The sequence below is a fragment of the Mytilus galloprovincialis genome, chromosome 7 (assembly GCF_965363235.1).
Source record: "Mytilus galloprovincialis chromosome 7, xbMytGall1.hap1.1, whole genome shotgun sequence".
NCBI classification, from domain to species: domain Eukaryota; kingdom Metazoa; phylum Mollusca; class Bivalvia; order Mytilida; family Mytilidae; genus Mytilus; species Mytilus galloprovincialis.
The window spans coordinates 44113858-44141543 of NC_134844.1; the positions used below are offsets into that span (position 1 = coordinate 44113858).

The 27686-nt window shown below is 31.0% G+C and overlaps 1 protein-coding gene across 2 annotated transcripts in view; it reads left to right on the plus strand.

The window, feature by feature from the left end:
- Positions 1-27363, plus strand: part of LOC143083080 (uncharacterized) — a 36410-nt gene extending 9047 nt beyond the window's left edge. Inside the window, exons 6-27 of one of the 2 annotated variants that reach the window (XM_076259276.1) lie at positions 669-701; positions 1641-1731; positions 2076-2158; positions 3113-3190; positions 4383-4474; positions 5412-6464; positions 7362-7508; positions 8652-8699; positions 9545-9758; positions 11261-11369; positions 12270-13740; positions 14328-14442; positions 15073-15228; positions 16835-16939; positions 17353-17463; positions 18900-19012; positions 19746-20061; positions 20507-20582; positions 20849-20920; positions 22641-22729; positions 23436-23512; positions 24350-27363. In XM_076259276.1, the coding sequence (XP_076115391.1) occupies positions 669-701; positions 1641-1731; positions 2076-2158; positions 3113-3190; positions 4383-4474; positions 5412-6464; positions 7362-7508; positions 8652-8699; positions 9545-9758; positions 11261-11369; positions 12270-13740; positions 14328-14442; positions 15073-15228; positions 16835-16939; positions 17353-17463; positions 18900-19012; positions 19746-20061; positions 20507-20582; positions 20849-20920; positions 22641-22729; positions 23436-23512; positions 24350-24405 (4705 nt within the window). In that variant the 3' untranslated portion in view covers positions 24406-27363. The remainder of the gene's footprint in view (positions 1-668; positions 702-1640; positions 1732-2075; positions 2159-3112; positions 3191-4382; positions 4475-5411; positions 6465-7361; positions 7509-8651; positions 8700-9544; positions 9759-11260; positions 11370-12269; positions 13741-14327; positions 14443-15072; positions 15229-16834; positions 16940-17352; positions 17464-18899; positions 19013-19745; positions 20062-20506; positions 20583-20848; positions 20921-22640; positions 22730-23435; positions 23513-24349) is intronic. The other variant, XM_076259277.1, reaches the window with a different exon arrangement.
- Positions 27364-27686: the final 323 nt, after the last annotated feature.

The window sequence follows — 27686 nt, forward strand, 5'->3', positions numbered from 1 at the left end:
ATATTCTAGATATACCATAGGCTATAAGAAAATATTAAATATCAATTTATACTGCAATTGTACTGTGACATCACATAAGTTATTATGCATGATATTGCTACATTTTAAGGAATAAAGGCAATTTTCCAGTCAATCCTTGGCAAAATAAAACATAGAGCACACATGTTGCAAAAAATAATTTGCCAATAAGTAGTAAATTATATAATACTTTCCCTATGTTGATATCTTAATGATGAGAACTTTTTTGTCTATTATTTCTCAGGATATATTAATAAAGCAACTAACGTAATGCTATTAATTTAAATGTACGTTTCTGTAATTTATGGCTAAACAGCCTTTCTTAAGAAATTATTTGAAGTGAAAAAACATGTATTTGTGAGTACATTTATTCCAAGATCTAACCTTCAAAATATTATTTTGGATAATTTAACCCCAAGTTGGAGACCATGTTTGTTCTCTATCCACAACCAAAGCATACATCTGTTATTATGAAACATTAAGAGAATTTATAACTGGATTTTAAGTGACTCTTCTTGTGATATTTCTGTAGTAATGGATATATTAAATGAACAAACATAAACATTTACAAGTTTAGAAACTATTACAAGTCAAAAGAGAAAATGTCATATAAGATGAAGCATATTTTGATATTTATTTTCCTTTTTCAGGCAAAAATTTACCCACATTGGAACTAAATCAAGGTAATCTTTGTAAGAAGGTTTCCCTGTAATATTGTGTATTCTTTTACCTTTGCTGGTTCTAATTTGTGGATTGAAGAAACATTCTGATTTTTGTTGTTTTTTTTGGCCATAGTCTGCATGTTTGTCAATAGAAGAGGGGGAGGACAGGGGATACCCTTCTCCCTTCTCCCACCCCTCTTCTCCTTTCTCCTACCCCATTCTCCTTTCTCCCATTAGAATAAAACATCTCCTTTTGAGATATTTTTTCTTGAAAAAATTTTTAAAAGGAGAGATATTTTATTTTTTCTCCTTTCTCCAACTTTTTCTCCTTTCTCCCAGCCTTCCTCTCCTTTCTCCTACCCCCTTTCTCCTTTCTCCCACCCCCTTTCTCCTTTCTCCTACCCCTTTTCTCCCTGTCTCCCTTACCCCTGTCCTCCCCCTCATAGAACATTTGTACTTCATCCAACATTGAAATTTGTGGTTCGCAGATGCAAACAAAATTTTTGAAAAATGGGTATCCGGTGAAAAATAAATACACAGTCTTGCATATGTATGGTATTTCCTTTGATGTAGATAGAACTAGATAATTCCATAAAAACAAATTTATCAACCAACCATCTATCTTGAAAGAAAAAAGAAAGATTAGTTACAATGAAACATTAGATTGAATTCTATTGTAAGATATAACTGTTTAACTGACATGAATAAATAGCTGAGAAAATATTTTACAAAAGGTTCAGACAAGAACTTTGGTATGTTTTGTTTTTACAGTACCAACACAAATAAACTTTAACATTGTAGCTTTAAACCAGTTTGTGTTATGTGAAAATATATCAACTTACTTGAATATTAATTTATGATAGTTATACCAGACTGCTATGCCTTTTCATTCCTACAAAGTTAATTTTGCATTTTCTTAAAGGTGTAGTTTACAATTATATGTAGCATTAATATTTTCAGAGATGGGGAGTATGGAGCATGTTTTTACAGACAGCCTAGTACAGGGTTATACAGAATATATTGTGCCAGACCTGGATCTAGAATATGGGAGGTAAGGTGTTCATACCTGTCTGGCAGGGTTCATCTGACCTTGACATCATGATCCTGGATCATTAATAAAGTTTAAGTTTTCATTTGACATGCTTTTAAAATAAATTCAGTCAGGTTAAGTAAATCAGGCAAGACATTTTATTGTGTGCATGCTTGTGCTTATTTTTAAATAGAGAATGCATGTTAAAAAAGTGCAAGTTTAAAATATCTATTTAAATTCAATTTAAAAGATGACCTTTATTCTGAATATTCTAAAGTTCATGATATATGTTATTAAGCATTATTTGGTAAAAAGATTTAGAATTTTTTAATATTCATGTAAAGCATTATTTGTTATATTTCTAGGTTGACATAGAATGTAATGTGTTATGTACACACATGTTTAAACAGCTGTTAGCAATACCTGCTCTGTCTATGGTCAGTAGTGTGTAAGTATTGTTGTGATTTTTATTAAAATGTGTTTTGTACACATATTAAAACAATTTGTAAAAAGTAAACCATTAAAGGCAAAAGTACAGCCTTCAACATGGAGCCTTGACTCACATTGAACAGTAAGATATAAAGGGCCCCAAAAAATAAAACCATTCAAATGGGAAAAACAGCGGTCTAATCTATATAAACATGATAAAAGACAAGAAATGAGAAACACTTTATGAACCACATCAACAAACGAAAGCCACTGAACAACAGGTTCCTAGTGTGTTAAGGTGGTACCCAACACTTTCACTAAAATTAATTTGGCCCGTTTAATTTTCACAAAATTTTGACAGAGTATTTACTTTGACCCTTTGACAAAAATATAAAAATTTCAAAAAAATTGAACCAACCATTTCATCAGAAAAATTACACTGGTTACATAGCAGTTTGACTGACAGTAATTTTGATCATTGAGAAGCTTCATATTCCATTAACAACACAACGTAATTAAAATGTTTAGCAGATTTTACAGAGTTATCTCCCTGTAGTGTTAGGTACCACCTTAATGTTCTAGGTTTGTTGTTTTCAGCAGTACAAGCTTTTCAAACCGTAGGCTGTGTTTAAGATGTATTTTGAATGTGTTGTGTGTTCTCCTTCATTAAGGTAGTGATGAGTTGGTACTGGTACTCTAATGTTGTTGTCAAGTCTGCATTGCATCAACAGTTCTAACAGATACAAGAAAAAAAATATTTAAAAGAAAAATGTCCAGTATTTTTAGATTTTTAAAATCCTAAATTCAGGTGTTTCCTGTCTTATTTCATCACGGACCAATAAAAATGGAGTAGTAAAGATATGGCTAAAGAAAACCAGCATTTACTATACTTGGTCTTAAAAAGGATTAAAAATTTGAATTGTTAAGTTATTCTTTGGTGGCATTGTAATTTTCAGTTTTATTTACATTCTAGGGACTACTCCTGGAAGGCACCATTGAAAGAAAACAATGGCCCTAAAAGTGTGGCCTTTCCTAAACTGAAGACTACAAGGTAAATTTATTTTCTGTTGTTTTTTTCAATATAATGATATAAGGACCAATGTTGATAAGATGTCAGTCTAACCAAGGAGGTTATATTAGAAGGAGAGAGGACGAAAGACGATAATTACACATAAAATGTTACCGACTTTTCTGTAAGTGGGTGTTAATTAGTTGAGATCGACTCTGTCACAGAGGGAGATTTTGTCCTAATAACATACCCGAGTAAGAACGGAAACACCCGAGGTGTCATAAACTGACCGGATATACAATTATTGAAATGTTAATCAGATTTTTTGTGATTTTTTGTGATATTTTTTATTAAGTAATTAAAAATTAAAAATTTTATGTTAAAAGTAAACTTATTACCAATAGAAATAAAACGAATATCCGTCTCATTGCTGTCAATGTTAATATCAACAGTCATAACAGAAAGTCACTTTTACGATGTTCCCGATAAATTTCTCTATGTTTCAATTGCAAATATTCCTTCCGGTCGTTACCGGTCACCGTAACTAAAGTACTTTGCATATTCGTATATTTTCTATGATTATTACCTGCCAATTCTCATAAGCAGGAATTGACAGGTGAAGCGAAAATCTTTGTTTAAAGCAATGTAGTGTTGAATAAAAATCGCTCACTAACTTTCCTTTAAACCCTCATAACTTTGTCATTTCTTTATCTTTTTTCACCGTAGACAGACGGTTGATTTTGAAATTGCACGTCAAATCATTTTCCAAATCAAAACACCTATGCACTGCACTGTAACTAAAAATACACCTGAACTTTAATGACCCAGTCACTGATAACAATCACGTGACATATGCAATTTATCTAATAGCCCGAACTACTCGCGGTAACAGCCCGGTACATCAGAGGGACATGTCAAGTGGGTGATAAACATGTCGGTTTCTTTATATTTTTTTCATTTTTCTCTGATGGAACTGCTATCCTGGGGATGCTAATTTTGTATCAAGCAGAGTGTTCACTCTCCTTCTAATATAACCTCCTTGGTCTAACTTTATTTTTAGATATATTTTTATATAACTGTCCCATTTATAAATAAAAAAAACAGGTAGACATTTTATGACCTTCAATTTCTGTAATTTTTATAAACAGTTTTGTCTATAGAGTGGCCATACTTGTTGATGAGCAAAATTGTTATTGTTTACTATGTAAGACTTTCTTCTTGTTTTATATTTCAGAGAAAACTTCCTGTTTACCTGGTGCAAGACTAATCTATATGTCCTTGACCCTGTCAACATCAAGGTCATACTCTGGACAGACATGGGAGCAGGTAAATTAATGTTTTATAGTCTTGAATTTAAAGAATCTGTTAACAGTTTCTTAATTATTAAATAAAAGATGTGGTTTGATTGCCAATGACACATATCAAATGAAACAGAAATTAATAGCTATAGGTCAACATAGAGCCATCCACAATGAGCAAAGCCCATACCACATAATCAGCTATAAAATGCCCAGGAATGACAAATTTAAAACAATCCAAACTTTACTTAAATGTATAGTTCATTCATTCTTACATAGAAGAAATAAAGATAGTGATTTAGCATTAAAAAAAAGGACACTGGCAAATACGGATTCAACACAATTCTGTACTCGGACACATTTTTAATGACACTTAAAAAATGTGAGTAAGAACTCCATAGGACATGAATTTTGTGCTTTACATCACTTATGAAAATATAATGATTAACAGGATACATTTATTTTTTTGTGGATTAAGGAGTAATTGTATTTCCCTGGATATTGTATTTCCTGCTTTTGTTCAAGTCTGCATAGTACAAGCATATACAAATTAGCTGTTTACCTTTACTCACCAAATACATGAAAATTGGTATCCTATGAATAATAATAAATCCACAGTATCTTTACAGTGTCAAAAATTAGTTTCAGCATACAGCTAGCAAACAAATCATAAGGTTTTGAATTACATGGTAGCAAAACATGATTCAATACCTAACAGCACACTTGCAAATTACAGATTTAATTTTCATTCAACTTATTTATTACAACATTTGCACTTGTGCATATGTACCCTGTTGACAAGGTTGCCATGTTGTAAAGAATACTATTTCATGCAAATTTGTATTTTTGATAACCAAAAAGTATAAATAAATATAAGGACTTCATCCTCTCTCTCAGGTATAAATATCTGCCTCATGATATTCTGCTTCTTTAAAAATTATTCCTTGTTTTTTTTTTTTTTTCAGATATTCAAAATGTAGTTAGCAGTGAAAATTACCTCTTTATATTTTATTTCAATGGAAACATTCAAAAAACCAAGATTTATCCTATTCCTCAATGTATTTCATTTCTTATTTCTAAAAAATCTTGGATTCTTGCTGAAGAAATTTATAGTTATTTTTATACATGGATTGGAAAAATGAGATGGAAAAAATATGTCTCTATCGAAGACTTAGAAAAATTAAAAGAACATTGTAAAAATTCAGGAAATGAAACCATAGGAAGTACAATAGACAATATGGTGTCTTCGTATTCTGTCCAGCATGATAGCGAATCATCAGGACTAGAAGATTCCTTTTCAGATAGAAGTCGATCGAGTAGTAATGCCTCTATACAAAAACTGGAAACTGGGATATATAGAATAAATAGTCAGCCTTCATTATTATCTCCCGAGATAAGGAGTATTCCTGAAGATTTTCATTCAAGTTTCACTGGCGGTAAAAATCCAGTCTTAACAAACTTAAAATCAGAAATTTTTGGATTGATGGATAGTACTACTAAAGAATGTAAAATTGAAAAAGAAAATTTGAGTTTCAAAAGTGATGATTTGACCTTCGAAAAAGAAACAATGGATACAATGAGTGATAATTTGTCTGAAATTTCATGTAATGTCACTCAGCTTCCAGATTTGACTGTGAATGGTGCTTATAACCAACAAAGAGAGTTTGATATTTTATATACACGAAATGACGAGTTTGATAGTAAAAATAGTGCTATACTTTCTGCCAAAATAGGAAATGATAATTTTGAAAATGAAACAAAATTAAAAACTGCACCTTATGATCAGTCTATTGTTAGAGAAGAAAACACTGAACCTATGATCAATGGCACTGAAGCTACCTCTGGCATTGATACTGGTAGTGTTATTGATTTACAAAGAACAAATAAAACATACATAAATGAGGAAAAGGAAACTGAGAGTAGAACTTTTGTAAATGACCATACAAAGCAGCAAAGTGAAAGTAGAATAAATGTAAATTGCATTCAAGAAACTGAGGAAGATATATTTGCAGAAGAAGGTAAATATCTGGCAAAATGGAATTTAAGAATTATAGAAAATTGAGAAAAAAATTATTGTGTCAAAAAAGCTGTAGTATGACATGTTCAAAGTTCAGTTTAAACATTAGGACAATGTAGTTTAACAAGTTCATACAAAAAGTTCAATTACATTTGGCATATATAAATATAGAGCTACAATGTATCTCTCCTTAATCATAAGAAACATCTGAAATCTCTCATTTCATCTAAAGTCAGTAAATAAGGGTATGCCCAATATATTTTGGTATATACTAATAATTACTGGTAAGTCAGTATTTTCGATTCTTATGCCCCATTTATGGGCATTATGTTTTCTGGTCTGTGCTTCTGTTCGTTCGTTTGTCCATTTGTTCGTCTGTCTGTTCGTCTTTCTGTTGCTCTCAGGTTAAAGTTTTTGGTCGAGGTAGTTTTTGATGAAGTTGAAGTCAAATCAACTTAAAACTTAGTACACATGTCATTTATGATATGATCTTTCTAATTTAAATGCCAAATTAGAGATTTTACCCCATTTTCACGGTCCACTGAACATAGAAAATGGGACATCGTGTACTGGGGACACATTCTTGTTTGTTTTTAATTTAGTATCAGTCCATAATTTTACAAAAGTTAAAGTACAAACATTTGACTATAGATTAGTTCCTGTAGGCCAGTGCAAAAAGCATAAATATTTGATAAATTAAAAATATATTGAATATTTCAGGGTACTTTGTCTTTTTGTTTTGTAGTTTTCTGACAAATACTTTGTGAAAAATCGTCATACTTACATGATAACTTTGAGGCAATGTTCATTAATGAAACTATAAACAAATAGTTGATCACAGGGCATCATCTAGACCTTATTGTTAAAAAAATTATATATACTGTACCTATTTCTTCAGATTCAAAATCAGTCCTAGCCATTGATGTGAATGACACCACTCCACTTGTAGTATCTAGACAACCATCTAGACAGAGGAAGAAAAAACCAAGAAAGGGATCGGTTAATACACTGGAAGAAGAGGCACAAACTATCCCTCAGAAAGGAAGTAAGATAAACATTTAACTCAAACTATTTTTCAAAGCATGGTTAGCATGATTAGCATGATCATAATAATATTAGATTAGCATAAATAATATTGGATTAGCATAAATAATATTGGATTAGCATGGATTATATTGCATACACTGTTCAGTGGAGCTTTGCCCTTATTAGAACAATCCAGTTTCTTTTCAGTGTTATGCTTCATGACATCTTAAATTAATAAGCTCATTTTAGACTCAATTTGAATGAACATTCATATTTTTATGCCCCACCTACGATAGTAGAGGGGCATTATGTTTTCTGGTCTGTGGCTCCATTCGTCCGTCCGTCTGTGGTTCCGTTCGTCCGTCCAGGTTAAAGTTTTTGGTCAAGGTAGTTTTTGATGAAGCTGAAGTCCAATCAACTTGAAACTTAGTACACTTGTTGCTTATGAGATGATCTTTCCAATTTTTAAGCCAAATTAGACTTTTGACCCCAATTTCACGGTCCACTGAACATAGAAAATGAAAGTGGGAGTTTCAGGTTAAAGTTTTTGGTCAAGGTAGTTTTTGATGAAGCTGAAGTCCAATCAACTTGAAACTTAGTACACTTGTTGCTTATGATATGATCTTTCTAATTTTAATGCCAGATTAGATAATTATCCAATTTCACGGTCCATGGAACATGGAAAAGGATAGTGCGAGTGGGGCATCCGTGTTCTTTGGACACATTCTTGTTTATACTGAAAGTCGGCTGCTTGATATCTTTTTATGATACCAGGCCTTTTTATTGTATAATTGCTTTGAAATGGAAATGCTGTAGAAACAATGCATATTATATGTACACCCCTCCATTGTTGTCTTTTGGTAGCGTGCTTGCCTGGAGTGCTTGAGGTGGTTGGCTCCTTAATCAGCTGTCTCAAACCATACACTACTATGAACTAAAAAAAAATACTTTACATATATTTCTGATATGATTTTCACATCATATGATTACTAATTTTATATATATATATGCGCAACCAAAGTTTTTTGTAAACCAGCATGAACGCTTGTCAATATACTTCTGATTATAACTAGACTATTAGATTTTACTCCACAAGAGTAATATATATATGTATAACCTGCTTTCCTGGTTTTAGCTTTGCAAATATTTAATTATATTCCAGTGAGAAGAAGTAAAAGTATGGGATCAATTTCAAGAAGTGTAGAAAAAAGTAAGGTGATTTACAATAACATGATGAAGATAGCAAGTGATCACAATGCAATTAGTTACTGAAAAGCATTATTTAGATTATGAAATGATTTTATTTACCTTTTCATACTTACTGTTTTAAGAAAACAGCAAAATATGATTAACAAGATAGATGTGTGAATGAAATCATCAGTTCAAAAAAATTGTTCCAACTACAAATTGTTGACATAAATAAATTGTTTAAACTATTGCCTGAATGAGTTCTATTGCTCAATACACTTCAATGTTCAAATTTAAGTTCATATTGCAAAATGAAAGCAAACTTTTCCTTTCTGCATTCAAAATCTTTTTGATTATATCTTCCTCTGAGGACCAGACTCATGAGAAATTGAGTGTTAATTTAAAGTCCTGGTTTTTTCTTCTTTATTTTAAATAATTCCTAAAAGATAATCCCTCACTTTCAAGGTTTGAAAAGTTTACACCATCTTTTCATAAACTAAGATGTTAATTTTGTCATTACTTAGAATGATTGAATGTAATTATATTATACATTTCATATTTTTTTATTAATTAAGTTGTCAAAATGATGATTTATGAAACCTTATGATAACATATGTCCTTCTCACCATAAACCTATGATAACGTATGTCCTTCTCACCTTAAACCTATGATAACATATGTCCTTCTCACCATAAACCTATGATAACATATGTCCTTCTCACCATAAACCTATGATAACGTATGTCCTTCTCACCATAAACCTATGATAACGTATGTCCTTCTCACCATAAACATTCTACTCAGCATGCAGACACAGATATTCAAACCGGCAATGATTGATTATCATTTTTTACCATTTACTTCCAGAGCTACAGCATAGACAGTCCATAGAAGAGCCTCTTACTGAAGAATGTTTATCTCACCCTGTAGAGGTCAATCGTGGTGACCTTGACAATAAAAGTCTTGGAGAAGGAAGTAGTAACTCTTCTCCATCAAGTTCTCTGCCTCAATCTTGGGAAAGCTCTAACAGTGAAATGTTTATTGGACCCAGGAAAAAGTCATTAACTAACAAACTAGACAGGTAAAAACTTGAAAAAAACTTATAATGAAGTAGTCAATAGGGATATTTTATAAAGAGGAATAAAGGTGAATAAAATGAACTGGGTATATATAACAATGAAACATCAACCAATAAACACAAACAGCTAAATGGCATTTCAACGTCAATTATCAATGGAATAGAATACTTTTGACAAGATTAAATAATTTCACCTTAAAACTTTTTGCAATATCAGATCAATAAATAATAAGCATTCATAATTTATTTTAGTATTTAGAGTATGGATAAATATAAGAAGATCTGGTATGAGTGCCAATGAGACAACTCTCCATCCAAGTCACAATGTGTAAAAGTAAACCATTATAGGTCAAAGCAGGGCTTCCAAAAAATATTTGAGCCAGCCGGACATTTTTTATCTGATCCCGATTTTAATCCCTTAAAACTAAGTTACAAAAGGCAATAATGTTAATCAGATGGCCATCCCAGTGATTGACATTAGATAACAAAAAAACGATATTAAACTTTACTTCAATATGAATTTGATGTTCTTAAGTTAACTGTTAAATTGGCAGTGCATCATTCGAAGTGTGCATATCAGCGTGCTCATATCTGAATTAGACTCTTTATTTGTGCAAAACATTGTCAAAAACTTTACTTTCGTTTTCAAAATCACATTCTTAAACCGGATGTTTACTTGACAATGGTAAACCATGGACCAGAAACGGATACGTAATTCCGTGTATGTTTACAAAGCACGACTGAGTGAAGAAGCTCTTTCCCCGTTATTTCTTCAACAAAATACTTGAAATGAACGTTAGATACAGGTATCAATGATAATTTTGGCATTTTTGAAGAAATGTAGGATGCAAAATTACATTTCCCACCTGTGCACATGCGCACACGTGTTCTCGGTCATACAACGTAGTTCTGACGATTTTTCATTTTAAACTTTTAAAAAAATTCATCAAATGATATTTATAAACGTATTTCTTTTAATTTGAATCTGTTGAACTAAATCAATTAGATACAAACCGCTGAAATGTAAGAAAATAACTTTGAATAGACCGATTAATTTATACAATGTCCATACTGAAAATAGTTTACCTGTCATCTGAACAGGTAGATTTCAGCTTTCCAACAACTAATTAGCCTTGATCAAAATTAGAAAGTATTGAAATAGGGTTTGTTTTGATAGTAATTAATGATCATGTCACTTTAATGAACGGAAATGTGTGGCTGTTGAAAAACAAAATGTTTGATCAAAAAGATCGCCAATTATGTTAAAATGACCGTCTCTTAAGAAAGCCTTGAAAACAAAAAAGTATATGACCGTTTCATGCTTAGCCCAGCCGGACTTTTATCGGACATTACACAAATGACCGGAATATATGACCGTTTTGGAAGCCTTGGGTCAAAGTACAGCTTCAACAGGGAGCCTTGGGTCACACTGAACCATAAGGTGTTTCTATATACATATTTTTTTTTATCATCATATGCATTTTATGTATGTTTTTTTTCAATAGTGTGCAATCAATGCTAACTGCAAAGAAGAACAAGATTCTGCAGGCAATCAAACCAAAAAAGATTCCAAGATCACCAGGAAGAGAAGGAAGAGGTACACCAGATACTGTGGTAAATATTCTGATGTTATCTTCTGTGTGAAAGTTTCTTAGGTTATCTTCTGCGTGAAAGTTTCTTAGGTTATTTTCTGTGTGAAAGTTTTTTAGGTTATCTTCTGCATGAAAGTTTATTATGTTATCTTCTGTGTAAAAGTTTCTTATGTTGCCTTCTGTGTCAAAGTTTCTTCTGTTATCTTCTGTGTGAAAGTTTATTATGTTATCTTCTGCGTGAAAGTTTATTATGTTATCTTCTGTGTAAAAGTTTCTTATGTTGTCTTCTGTGTCAAAGTTTCTTTTGTTATCTTCTGTGTGAAAGTTTATTATGTTATCTTCTGCGTGAAAGTTTATTATGTTATCTTCTGTGTGAAAGTTTATTATGCTATCTTCTGTGTGAAAGTATGAATGTTTGCAGACAAATTGATTTACTATGTTTACATTCCTATGTCATTTTTGTTGCTCTTATTATCAAATCAGTATCAAGTTGAAAAATACTGTCAAAGCGAAGGAAAATATATTAAAGGGACATTCAAACTCGTTAGTAAAAAAAATGTCAATGCCATGTCAAAACTAAAAAACTATCAATAGACAAACAACAGTTTACAAAAGCATCAAATAAAACCAAAGAATGGGCAACATGAACCCTTACAAAAAATGTGTGTGTGTAAGGGGGGGGGGGGAGGGATCTCAGGTGTTCTGGATTACATTACCTATATACAATTTTAAAAAATAGCTGTGATAAAGAAAACTACACCACAGATATTAATCTTTAGATGTGTTAAATGTTTTTTTTATCAACCAAGTTACCTTTAGTGTACATGTATATTTTTAAAGTTGTAAAAGTATTTATTTGATTTAGTGAAAGAAAACACATCTCATTTTTGACAAATTAAAATTCATATACTGTTTCTTATAGTCTTTGGATAGTATGGATGGAATCATAATCTCAGCTGACAAAGTACAGAAAGATTTGGTGGAGCTAGCCCCAGTTGTTAAAGGTCCCATAGATCTATCTAATTTACAGAAAAGTACAGAGGAAACCAGAAAACTTTTGCAAGATGTCAACATTCTACTTAATCCTATTGAGTTACAAAAAACTCTGTCTGATTGGATAAAACAACTCAACCAATCACTTTATCAGTTGCATACATTCATTTATGTTGAAAGAATGAGAAAATATCACACATGTTCCAAAGAAAAAAATGAAAGTAATCAAAAAGCTGACCAACCACATATTTTAGAACAAAGTGCAGAAGAAAATATCAATAATTCTGGAATTGGAAATTCTAAACTCAATGAAGTTCATTTGAAGGTCAAAAGTGCTGATGCAATTTCTACAGGATCAAGCCAATCAATCAAAAGTAAAACTTTCCATCATTTAGACCATTTGATTGAGGAAGATAATTTAGACTTTGGTCATATCTGTTATGTCAATGACCCATTTCTAATGGAAAGAGATTTTCAACAGAACGTGGCAGAGTTAACAGAGATGTGTTTTGGTTGTGGTTGCCATGGTGACGTATCAAATTTTACCATCCCTAATTTGAAAGATTTGAATGAAATTGAAATCTGTGATAAGTGTAATGAAATGCTCAATGTAGAAAAATCTAGCATTTATATTCTCCACCAGAGAGATTCTGGGTTTAGTGACAGTGGTGAAATGAAGCAGGATTCCAAACACTCTAAAACTGAAACAGCACCAGGTTTTGGTTATCTTGAAAAAGAAGAAATTGGTTCTATAAAATGTATCAGTAATGAACCACTAGGTGATATTAATGAGATGGAGGGTTCAAAAAAGTTAAATGACTCTTCCTCAAAAACATGTCCTGAAGGGACTAATGAAAAAACTAACACACACTTGAATGAACAGAGTAAACTAGAATGTAGTAGTTTGTCAGATAAGGATAGTATTGATGCTCATGAAAAGTCAGAAGCAGTATCAAAAGAGGACGATTCGTTTGAAGACATGGATAGTCTTTCTGGTCCAGTATCTAACAGCTCTGATAAAAGTATCTTAAGCCTTTCTGACAGTATACCAGATTCTCATTCTTTAGAATCTGATAAAAATGATGAAACAACTTTAGTTGTTGAAAATGGGATAAAAAAATGTCACCACAGTAAAACGTTATCGATAGATGAAGCTGTAGTCAAGGACAACAGTAGCAGTAAACCAATCAAAGACACAAAACATCATCCGTGTAATTATTGTCATCAGTGTCACACAATTTGTTTCCATGGTAAACATTTAAAGAAAGAATGTTTAGATTTACAGACATTTGTTCAAAGCTTCTTCTTTTTACTGGATATTGATAATATAAAGAACAAAGCTTACTGCTGTGATGAACAGTCATACCAAATTTGGTGTGGACTAGTCAATGCTTTAAGAGGTAAGTAAAAATCACAATTATCTTAATGAGTGGTCTGAATTATTTCTACTACTTGAATTCAAATTTGGAAAAAAAAATTAGATCTTTGTTCTTGACTCAGACACATTAGCATGATTAGTGTTTTAAACAGACCAAGTCTTGGTGAGAAAATCATGCCTTTGCATTTTCTTTAGAAATGAAATTGTTAAGAAGAGTGTTATGCAGAAGTTTATAAGAGGTTAGAAGAAAATAAAAATAATGTTTAAACACATGCTTAATATGTACATGTATATGATGTGTTTGTTAAAGAATGAGAAGAAAACATGGGATTGCAGGACAACAGTCTAATGTACATATATATGATGTGTTTGTTAAAGAATGAGAAGAAAACATGGGATTGCAGGACCAACACAGTCTAATGCATTGATAAGAAAATAGGAAAATACCTTCTGGCTTACACAATATGATTGAAAGTTTCAGAATGGGATATATTTAATATTATTAGGTTACCAACAATGACAACATTATCATTATGTTGAGATTGTACATTATTATAAATGTTTTATTGGTAAAAATGTTCAATGTATAAATTTATGTCTGTTTAATAGAATGTTGCAGAGAAGATGTACCATATAATAGAATGGAACAAGAATTGTCAACGATGACAGATTTATTGAGGTTGGGAGAATTTCAACAAAGTAAAACATTAGGATATATCTCTAGGTATGAACAATTTACAACTAAGAGAATGTACAAATTTAGTTACTTAGATATATATCATTGACAGGATGTGTGACTTGAAAATAACGTCATGTTACAATGCTGCAATCCATCCACATCAATTATCAATGAAATGCATGTGACTTCATTCATACAACCCAACAACCATTGCATAGTGTTTTACTTGTAGAAATATTTTGAATTAATAATTCATGATAGTACTGACTTAATACGCTTGAATGCCAGCTTGACATATATAATATCTGGCACACTTGATAATCTTGCTGTTAAAGTATGTCTTTATCCTATACATATTCATTTAAGAAAAAAGTCATTATACCCCATGATAGCCAAGTTGAAAATTTTCATCACATTTTTCTCAGGAAATACGCATACCGGTACTATATAAGGATTTCTGAAATTTGTTCAGGGTTCATATAAGTCAGCTATACCGTGTGATGCGTTTTCAGATTCATCACTCAACGACTTCTTGTTTACTAAACATTTGTATCATTTTACACATGATAGCCAATTCATCACTCAACAACTTACTGTTTACTGAAATATTTCGGCGTGGTTACATCAGTGAGCAGTAGCTCAAAGTTTTACTTGTTGATATTGTTTTTTTTCCAGGTTATTTGAGCTGAATCCAACAAAAGCTATAGACTTGTGTGTAGATGTTGCTACAGTTTGTCCACAGGATATCATCTTCTTCTGTGACCTTTATTTGCTGCCAGTGGAAACCTATTTCTATAAATTTATGAAACCAAGGGTCACAGACAGCCCTGGGTAAGTTGTTCTATTTTTAACTGTTAAGATTTTCTCAAGTACTGCATTTACCAAAGCAGTTTATACTACCAGATATATTTCCTCTTATACCATTAGGCCAGACTTTTTATTTTATCTGTTTAACGAGAAAATTTGTAAAAAATTAGGGTCGAGGGGGCGAAATAAAAAAAAAAATAAAAGTGCAAAATTGGTCCAGTCGACATTAAAAATAAAAATAAAACCATTTTTAGTGACTTTTTTTTTTTTTTTTTTCAGAATTTATCAAAATACAAGAACAATGAAATGAGAACAGACCAGTATATTAACCTAGAGATATAAATACATATAGTTTATATATGTCTCTGGTTAACCCTTCTATTAATATAAACATAAAAACTATGTTTTGATTCTGTATTTCCACTAATATAGATCCATGGCACCACTCAAATATATCAACCTCGCTGCATATACACTATATATGTATATACCAGTCACCCAGTCAGGAACTCTTAGTGTATGCAGAGACATATATATACACATGTGTATATATGTCTCTGGTGTAATAGTCCCAGAGTTAAGCAACCTTAACCTATAAATTGAAACAATGCTTATACATGGAAATATATACATTAATCAAGAAGATCTAACCAAAAGTATGTTAATGCGTGTGGAATGCGTAATTTTCCCTTTTGGGATCAATTTTTGTCTGTCAGCAGTGCCATTCATGCGTCTGTAGTCATTATCGCAAGAATCCGGATTTCGGTCATAGCGGGTCCGTTTCCGCTGAAATCCCGATTCCGGTCCGTAGTTCTACAAATTTAAATGTCGGACGAAGAAAAATTTACAAAAATAAACGATGTTTGATACGCTATTTGGAAAGGAATATGACGTTTCTAATGCAATACATGGACGACAAGTTTACTTTAGGCTAATTTCATCAAGTTCTGATGAAGTAATAACTGATTTTGCCGAAAGTTAGAATGATTTGATGTACGCTCTCGTGTAACAAGTATGAAAAGCATGCCACCAGCTTAAAAATCTTTTAGAAGAAAATATATCGTTTATGCCTTGAATTTCTTTCCTTTTAAATGAAAATTGCTGTTTCATTGACTTGGTAAAAATTAAATATTACCGATAACGAAATTGACTGAAAGCGAGTATCGTGAACAACACATTTTATTTTTTTCTGAGGATTTCGTAACAGTCGGCGGGAAAAATAATAATAAAAGTAAGAAGCACTACTTTTATTTTTATTCTAAAATCGGGAAAGGTGGAGTCGGCGGATCTCGTTAAACAGATAATAAAAAAAGTCTGGCCTTAAATGAATATATTTCTTTTAATGACGTGTCTTTTGTTTAACATCATGTTTAGCATTGACAGGTCTTTTTTGTTTGAATGTTCCTTTGGTTTCTTCGCCTAACATATGTTATGCAATCAATCATATTATTTCGTTAACAGATAAGATATATTTATGTTATAACATTTTGTTTTCCCCAGAACCATCTGGGGGACATAGGAATACTGAAGGTTTGTTAATTTGAGTAATTTTTTTTCTCTTGAAGATTTAAAAGAACGTTATATAAATGTGTATAGAATATAAATGTTTTTCATTTTATTGCTTGAACAGGCACAGTTTTTATGAAAATGAAATGATTGTTAAGAAATGGCTAGAAATATTACTCCAGACTGCAAACCATAAAGAGAAAGTTATGGATGAGAGCTGTAATCCAAGGTAATTAATTATCCATATAATTCTATTCCAAGTTATTTCAACAATGATAATTGTAATTTTTTTTAGGCATATAATTGTAATACATGTACAAGATAATGTATAAGATCAATTTTTTGGTTTTATGTTTTTTAGCTGTGCATTTTGCCATTTACTAATTTGTGTCATGGATGGGTACACTTTTAACAATGACAATGGTTATGGAATGAAATTTTTATAATCTAACAGAGGCAGATTTTTTTTTTGGGGGGGGGGGGGGGTGTGGCAAGGGGCCAAGCCCCCCCCCTATTTTGTTGGAAATTTTTGATTATTTAGGGAATCACTGAAGCTTGACTGGAGCAGGCCCACTCTTTGGCAGTCAGTGCCCCTTATGATTTGTTTTCATTAATTTAAACTTTATCTCTTCATTTTGACAGACCATGGAGCCACTGTTTGAAATGGAATGACCAAGACATAATTGATCATGTGATATCAGTAACCAATGAAAATGTGATACAGCACCATTTGAACCTATGCAAGAAAGAGGGGTAAGAGAGCAGTTGTTTTAAAAGTCATAAGCTTGTTAAGGTTTGATTATTGTATAACAGAATAGGAATTTTATTGATGTGATGTAAAATATTATCAATTATCATCTAAGTACATGTACTACCATGAAGATTTTATATTTGTCATGGAGGAAAATCCCCATTTCGAATTAAAGTTAGGATTGATTATTATGTTTGTTTTTTATGCGAATAAAATTTATTTAGACTAGAACACACCCGTATATCGCGGGTCCGTGACTGAATTAAAGTATATAACTATGCGCAAGCCTTATTTTAGTATTAGTATTGTCATCTGATAAAGTCATGCTGATTATAAGATACACAGTTTTCTCTGCTTTCAAATCTTTCTGTTTGAACTCGTCGAACTGGAACTTATCAATTATTGATAATATTAATTATTTGGAAAACAAAAGGTCCTGGAATGGAGTATTTTTTAATCAACAGCATTGTCCTATATTAGTTATAAATATTGAATTCTTTGATTCGCTGTTTTACGTCATGCCCGCTAACAAATTGAAAACTGTACCTATACGCCTTATTTTAGTCCAGATTTTTAGTATTTGTATTGTTATCTTAGAAAGTCTAACTGATTAAAATACTACAATAGGTAACAATTTGACAATTAAGTAGTGTCAACCCTGTGATTATGACCAGTGTAATACTATATAGCATATTAATCCTGATTACATCGTTTGCTGGTGCGCCTGTCAGATGCGGAACGTACAGATGAGGTAATCGGTAACAGGTGAATATACTATTGGTATCGGTATCGGACTCGACCCGGAACTTCTTAATTATTGGCAATATTAATTACGTGGAAAACAAAAGGGCATGGAGTGGTGTAATTTTTAATCTACACCTTTGTACCATATTAGTTATATATAAAGTTGAATTCTTTGATTCGTCGTTTTTACGTGATGACGGCTGACAAATTGGACCTCGTAATTTTAGTATTATAGATACTCAATGTATTCTCTTGCAAAATCTGTGAAAAATCATATGTCTAAAGAATAAATTTGCTATCTACCATTTATGATTTATGGTTTACCTTTAAGTTACATCAGAATTTATTTAGACTCCTAAAATGGATTCATATAAGGATAAATCTGCAACATTATTTTTATGCCTCAGTTATAATGCCCCATTTATGTTGAAGTCCAATCTACTTGAAACTTAGTACACATGTTCTATGATATGACCTTTATACTTTTAATGTCAAATTAGACTTTTTACTCTAATTTCACGGTCCACTAATCATAAAAAATGATAGTGCTGATGGGGAATCCGTGTACTATGAGCACATACTTGTTATTGCAGTATTTACCAATTTCATATCAAAGCTTAAATTAATCATCACTCTTTTCTGGTAAAATGACATATTTTGTAAGAATTTGTCAGTTCGTATTATTCAATTTCAGATATTGGAATGGTTTGCTAGTTTTGTTGAAACCTAAGGAAAGATTTGAGGAGATGCTAATACTTATACTGTATCTTAACGATGTGACACTTCTGGATAATAATCAACCTAATGGTTTGTTCAATTTTATACATATTTATCTTTGTAACATAGATGTCCAAATTTATTTTCATTGGGACTGAAGATGCATCATGATTAAGAAATGATCTAGAAGTTTTGATTGTAATCTTGGTAAATAAAAACACTGGTACAGTAATTCTATAACATCAATTCCTTAGGATACTGAGGATTCAGCATAATTTTTCAAATACCAATTTGATGGATTTTGTAGGTATAGGTAAACCACAAATTCCTTAATTCAATAAAATCATTTTTTCCACAGGCTAAATGTATTCAGACTTTGGCAAATCCATAAAAATACAACTTATCCTAAAGCCAAAAAGATTGATATTAAAAAAAATAAATAAATTCAAAGTATTTTGTATTCATAAGAATGATTACTTTTTAGAAAGAATATTTTGGGAAAATTGATATCATGCTTAAGATAATTTGAATTGGACTCTTCACATCTCAAAATGTAACACTGGGAAGAGAGGTTTTAAGCCAAATCAAGAGATAATGTAACTGTTTGGTATTTCATTGATAAGTTCAGCTTATGAAAACATCTTAACATGCTTTACGCCTATTCACTTTTTTCCACCATGATTACTGGACATCACAAAGTTTCCCATAGAATTTTGATGCCAAAAAGGACAAATTATTATTGTATAGGGTCAATAGTTTTAAAAAAGTGTCAATCATTCCCAAATTAGCTTATAAGGTTTATTATGTCATATCCTCTTTGCAGGGATACTTCCAAGTTCAGTGGAAGATTGGAAATGGTTTCTGGGTCAGTTTTCCTCATTTAATCACCAAAATACTGCAGCAACGAACTCTGAGCAATCAAATGACCAGTTAGTGTCATGGTCAGAAGGCGGAGATGACCATTCCATTTCTACTTGCACACCTATTACATGGAATGCTATAGGACAGTTGATGTTACAGAACTTAGGACCAGTAACTACAGTCCAGGTTATAAAAGACTGTAACATGACAGATGAGATGTTTTCTCTCCCTTTCTTCCAATCATGTGTTCTTAGTTCATTCATTCATAGACAACAAAGGTATGCTTATTATTTAATATAAAGGAATCAGTACAATTATATGACCATATACATCATGTTTTCTAATTACCGATACCTATGAATGCATTTAGGATAATAGTAAAAACCTATAACATACACCATCAATAAAGTGGCCTACCAATGACTTCCACCCCAACCTGATTTTTGCATATTTTTACTCTTAACTCACTTTTACCTTTGAGAAGGGCATTAAGGTTGTCATATATTACTATGAATACATTTAGAAAGGGTTTATGGACCACATATTGCAAGATTGAACTCCCTGATTTCAACACAGTTAAGCTGGTGCAGTTTTTGAGAAGTTGAGGGACAATATGGGCTATTAAGTACAAATGGGGTCAATAGTAATGAAGATGCACAAATAGCATCATATCAATTGATTTGTATTGTAAATCTAGCTCTATATATGTATATGTATTTACAGAAATGTTACACATAGTTTACTAGAGAAGTTAGATTCTTACCTATGGACAAAGAAACCAAATACACTTATGCCAGAGGTAATATATTAGTTCTTTGCTTAAATTAAGTGACCTTCTCAGTTTGAAATTTAGAACTCTATAATTAATAAGATACTTAAGTAGCATAGGAGTATAAAATAAGCAAAAGTGTTGATTTTCCCCCCATTTTTGGTAAAATACGACTCATATGTCTTGATGGTGATTGATATTATAATTCAGTATGCTTTTAAAAGATTTCATGTGTCTGAATTAAAAAAGATAAAAACAACAACATGGTTTTCATATTTATATTACTGAATTTGTAGTTACAGTTCTTAGTGAACAATCAGAAAGAAGGTATAACAGAAGATGTAAGAGTAGAAGAGCAAGACAGTATGGTAATACATATTTTAATATTTGTTTAAATGTTGTCTGTAAATGATAATCAAATTTTTAAAAGAGGGGACAATCCTAAAATGGAATGTTAACTATTTTCAATGACCTCAATGGATGTATTTTTTAATTGCAAATCTTCCATCTCTTTAAAATATGTTTTAGTTAAGAACCATTACTAATTGTCAAGTTAAGCTGAAGAACTAAGGCCGTGTTCACACCAAACGCCATGTACAGTAAACTTGTTTACCATTAGTTTAATGTACTGGACATTGGTTTCACATTAAATTTGTTCACATCTATACACCTTGTTTAATTACCTGTACATAAGATTTGTTCACACTTGTAAACTCTATGTCAATTAAATGTTCATTACGTAGAACCGAATGCAAAGTTTTCGGACAACTTTTCTAGCAGTAAGGGAACGACCATTTGACTTCAAATCGGGGGTGAGTATCGATGGAAATATTCCGAACCCCAATTGGATAAAAAAAAAGTTCTTCAGATGATACAAAAATATTCTAAATCAAGAGTTTCCCCATACATTATAGTGTTAAATGTTGAAAAAAAAATTGATTACCAGCATCGAAAAAAAAACCGGAATAAAACGTTTGCGCGGAAAATTTCTGGCTCAGATAAATTAACCAAATACCCCCCCTTTTTTTTAAGTTAAGTGGTTGCTTTTATGAAAGCCATTTTGATGATTTGCAGTAGTTTAAAAATAATAAAGATGTCTCGATTAAGCATTAGAAAACGTAGGCTGCAGCAGCGTGCTTACAGGCAAAGAATATATATTTTTATTCTCATAAAGCCAATGCATTACATGTACATCGGTACAGAGATTGAAGGAGAAGAAGGAATGATATATTAGGGATCACTATATTCCTATCTTTTCTGTTTGTTTCAAATGGTATTTCTTCTCCAAGGAGTATTTGGCAAAGGGAGGGGTAATGTTTTTTTATAGTTTTAAGGGTAATTTAACGGATTCGAGATACATGTACTAGACAAACAATACATTTACCTCACACTTTTTAAGTAATGCATTTATGAGTGAATCGTTGTTTGAGAAAAGACCAGTAGCAAACATTTCTGTGCAAGTCAAGTCGATTCGGAAAGACTTTAATTTTCAAATGAATTATGTGTTCGGTAATGATGCTGCTTTGAGTCTTGAAAAGGGCTTAATAAAGCTACGTTAAATTAAAAAAAAAAACCAAATAAATATATCAAGTTTAGACAAATATTTCTGTAAAGAACTTTATTAACAATTGTTATAAATATCAATTTTATTCAAAAATTGTTTCTTCCTTAAATATACACGATGAAACTAATGTTTTAAATGCCTAGTTTTGTGTACACTTAATCTACACAAAGCCTACATCGAGTATCGACTGCATGTAGACAAAACATGTTTTACACTACATGTAATCATTGAATTTTATCAATGGGAACGTAATTTTGTTTAGTTTACGTGTCAGTTACACTTACACAACACTGAGTTTAGGTCATTGTGAACACGGCCTAAGTATATCATTGTCATTACATATGGTAATGGTCACATGTTGTCACAGAACTTTTTATAATCTTTTCTAAGAGACTTGGTTAAAAAGATTATCCAATATTGCTTGCTTATCTGATATCCATTTATCTACAACCCAAACAGACTTCTAGTGCTAATAATGAATATATGATGGTGCTTCTTAATTTATATTTTTCTCTCTACTTCAGCTCTACATGACTACAGATCACAGTTTGACCAGCAGACGTTACAGAGAGGATATGGAGAGTCATTGGGGTACCAGTACCAAAATTAACAGGTTTATCAATTGTTTTTTTAAAATAACAATTTTATATATTTTGAGATTTTGAAAGAACCCTTAAATATGCCATTTTAATTAGTTTTTGCTGGAAAAAAATCCAGTTTATTTCAATATGCATAACTTGTATGAACTTAAATCTGATTCAGCTGTATGTAGAAAGATTAAGACTAATATCGATGAGTGCGTAAATGTTTTAACCTTAAGGCATTTTTTAGCCCTGTCATCCATTGGCAGAGTTTATGTTTTCTTTTGGATGACTATTGTTTCTTTTGAATTTGTGACTGCATCTAAATTAGACACATCTTTTTGAAATGTGTCTATGACTAAATCTTATAAAAAATGTATTTTCCCCCCCAAAAAAATCTAACTTGTCTCTGATATTTTAAGCTGTTAATGCTCATATGATACACAATTTACTGTTTTATAGTGATACATGTATTTACTTTAAAACAGGTAATTATTTTATTAGTTGCAGTATGGTACAAAAAATAAAAATTTAGAGCATTTACTATACAAATGTTGTCTTCATAAATTTTTTAAGTACAGTAATCTCAATTTCTTAAATAATAAATGACAAAATAAAAAAACCCAAACAAAAACAAACAAACAAAAATGAATATTTTATTATTAAAATATTCATCAATTTTAGAACATTAATTTTGTCGCATCTTAATTTGAAAATTAACTAGTCTTTTACTTGCAGGAGTTGCAGAAACTGTAATATTCAATTAACTGAGACTGTATCTCATGTGGAACCTGGAGTACTCATATTTCCTTGTGGTGAGTTGTCACTGTTACCTACATTCTATTTATCTATTAAGTCATTGTCTATAAATTTAATCCATATAGTTCCATGTGTTTTATAAGGGTGGTATGAAGAATAATATGGCTATGAATCTTAAAGCCAGGTCAACACCACCCTTGTTTTATGCTATATAATATTTTATGAAGGTTGAGAAAGTGACATTCATTGTCTGACAATATTTTTCGATACAGTAATATATATGAAAATTAAGAATTACTTTAGAAGCAGACCTTTAAGACCTGCTTGAAAGCAGTCATTTTGATTTGAATCTGTAAATTCAGTAGTTATTGTGATGTTTTTATTATTGCGAAAAATGCAACACGGTTGTTATCACAATAATTTAAACTCACAGTTTGGATTTTGTTTATATTAATGAAACGGAATTATCCTCCATATTGCTAAAATAATAATTGCGTTTTGTTCCAGAATGACAAAATTGCAATAAGAAATGCAGTCAATAATATCTGAATTTCCTGTAAAGCAAGAAAACACACTGTTCCATTATTAAAAACTATGCAAATAGAGCTTATTCTTGACTTGGTACAGGCACTTTGAATGGCTTATGGTGTTTTTTTTAAGTTGAAAATAGATCATCGTGAAATGTATCAGTTTATAGGATTGAGTTAGTAAGATGGTATAGCAGCATCACAATTTAATGCTGAAATCAGATTGCTCATTGCCTACTAAGGGAAAATTTAACATAAAGTGCTTTTATTGTAAAGGCAGTTTGTTATAGTTATCAAGATCATTTAAACACAGTTAATTGCAATTTTTTTTCTACATTATTATAAGTTCATTGTAATTTATTTCAGGACATGGATTTCACAAGTTTTGCTGTCCTCTAAGAGAATGTATCATTTGTTTGTAATTGGACTAACAAAAGAAGATATTCCATAAATCAAGAAGCTTAAACAAGTTTCTGTACTCACATTAAAATACTCTTATTTATACTGAAATTATAAACAGAAAGCTGTCAGGGTATGACTAAAGTTCATTTTATATACATGCACTGAGATAATGTAGTTTAAAAAAAAATTGTAAGGTATTGCTCATTCTAGATATATATTTTATTCAGAATGCAATTCATAGTATAATAATTTAATAATATGTATCTTAGATATTTATTGCAAGAAAAAATTCTGAAATATTGTTATATCTTTATATTGGAAGCCATTTTGATTGTTTATAGATGGCTTGTCTTTAAATACCTCATAACTTAATGTGAAGCAAAGAATTTAATATAAATGGCAATTTGAACACATTTTTGCATTTATGTTGTTTACACTGTAGACTCCTATAGGAACAGGGGCTTAACAACCAAATATGTGCATGATAAAATTTAACATGGCTTTTGTTTTTCTAAACTTGTTAAAAACTAGGTATGTTTGTTATTAATTGCTGCCAAATGATGGGTATTTAGTTTTACCCTTGATCCCTATCAGTCCAAAAATTGGTTTTAGTTCTCTTTAGTTTGCCTCAACCAAATGTTATTAAATTTAACCACAGGGCTTATTTCACTTAACACAGATCAAGTAGGAATTTGGGTATGATCACTTCTACGGTTCTCAAGTCATGTCTCTTTATAAATAGAAAAACTGCTGAATTTGCCTTATATTTACAGGCAGTAGCATTTTCATGGACATTTTTTTAATTTGTTAATTTTTGTTATGTATAAAGCTTTGTATATTTTATAACTGTATTAATATATTGCTAGAAAATGTTAGATAATGTAATTATTGATAGACACAGATAAGGTGCTTAATTTATAACGGTGCTCAGGTTTTGTTAACTGTATTGATCATGTACAGTATGGGTTTGCTAATTGTTGAAGGTACTTTGATGATCTGTGATTATTCACATATTTGTCCTTGGCCTTTATGGACTTGTCTCATTGTTAGTCATGTCACATCTACTTATTTTTATTGTGGTTGTCATTTATTGCAATATACAATTATAATTCAATTATAAATGTAAATACATGTTTTATCTTTTAAAAATAATAGAATTGACAAAATTTTATTTTTTCAAAAGTTAATTGTTTAGCTAACAATGTTCCCTCTTCAAACCTTTTTTTATTTAATGCAAATATTAGGTGAAAGCTTCAGATAAAATTGAATTTCATTGAGAAAAAAAACCCGTGAGTTATACATCAAATACATAGATTTCAATTTTTAATCATATTTGTCTAGCAAATACAATTTATTAGTCAGAAGGGTGTTTCTAGAAAGGTTGTGTTTCATTTTGTGCCATATAAATCTAGTTCTAAGAAATAGGACATCCTAATGTTAAAACAAAAATAGGATATTTATAATGTTTTAAAAGTCTCAAGAATAGATTTTGGTGTGTTTAAATAAGTAGGGGACAGGATACATGAATCATTAATTAAGAAATGTGTGTCTGGTATATAGATAAGAAGTCATTTTATTCAAAATAATACCATTGTGGATTGTTTATATCATTATTTATTATTATTGTCAATATCATTTAAGTGCCTACTTTAGTTAATTAACATCCCTACAATGTTGCTAGATGTGTAAATATATTTTGTTTCTTCACTTATTACATAATTTTTTTTTTTAGATTATGTCACTGATTTCTAATTAAATTTGTTTATAATTTTAAGTATTTTTATTATTTTATTTGTATATTCCAGTTATACATATTTTTTTGTGTTCACAAAATAACAGGGTGATATATTTTGTTCATGCATGATATTTAAGTCTTAAGTCTGATTAACCAATTAAATATTAAAAATTTGAAACCCTTTAACTGCAGTATACTGCATGACAATAATTACATATGAAATAATCTGTTAACAGAATTAAACTACTATGAAAGATTCTAGACTTATAATTGTGTATTTTCAGATGTAGTTTGGTTCTCAAACGATTGATCAATGACTCTTGGAACAAAAATTTTAAAAGTCCTAATAAAGTAATAAAGCCCTATTCATTCGTTGGGCTCATCAAAACGATTTATGAAGAGTAAATTGTTTTAAATTTTCTGAAATTATGTCTATTAGATGCTGAGACACAAAAAAAAACTCCAACCAATCGATTTTTTTTTTAATTTTCATTGCTGTATAAATTGGTTCTGTCTGGTATGCTTGTTCAGTACAGGTTCTGTCTGAATAAGTATGCTGGTTCAGCACAGGTTCAGTCTGGTGAAGTATGCTTGTTCAACACAGGTTTTGTCTGGTGAAGCATGCTTGTTCAGTACAGGTTCTGGCTGGAGACGTATGCTTGTTCAGCTCAGGTTCTGTCTGGAGAAGTATGCTGGTTTAGCACAGGTTCTGTCTGGTGAAGTATGCTTGTTCAGCATAGGTTCTGTCTGGAGAAGTATGTTTGTTCAGCACAGGTTCTGTCTGGTGAAGTATGCTTGTTCAGCACAGGTTCTGTCAACTTTATAGTTGATGTTTGCTCTGACATTTCAGTAGAAAATTATTTCAAGTCAGCCAATGTACAAAGCAGTTATAATAAATTATTATTTTTTTTATTTTCATAAGTTTTGTATTTAATATTTTTTTGAAATTTATTTGTGATTTCATTCCTGATTTCTTGCAGCAGAGATATTTAAAGTTAAATGTTTCATTTGCATGTCTTTAGAACTATGTTATTGTCATAAAACTATGGACTTAAACTTATGTTAAAATAGCTTGTTATGTAAAGATAACTGAGGGCTTTAAAAGTGCAATTTGTTAATGGTATATACAATGATTGTTAATTTTACTTGTTACTTATTGCAAGGTGTTTTTATGAGTTAATATGTAAAAAATGTTAATGACTTTATCATTGATAGAATTTAAAATAAAACTATTCAAGTTAGATATTGATTTACTTTGTTTAAGCACTTTAAAAAGACTATGAATAAAAAAGTTGCCAGTAGTTAACCATGGTTCAAAGTCTTGAAAAACTATCGATTAAAAGCCATTTAAACATTCTCTGATTATAAAATTTGGGAAACCATGACACTTGTTATTATTGAAGTCAGCCATCCATTACTCACATCTCATTTCCATGGACAAAATTTAACCTGCCTCCTCAGTCATGGTCTATTAACTTTGAAACATTTGCTTAGTTTATATGTATTAGTTTGTGATTAGATCAGATTAAGATGAACTGTTAATATTTAGTCAATGATATTTAGTAT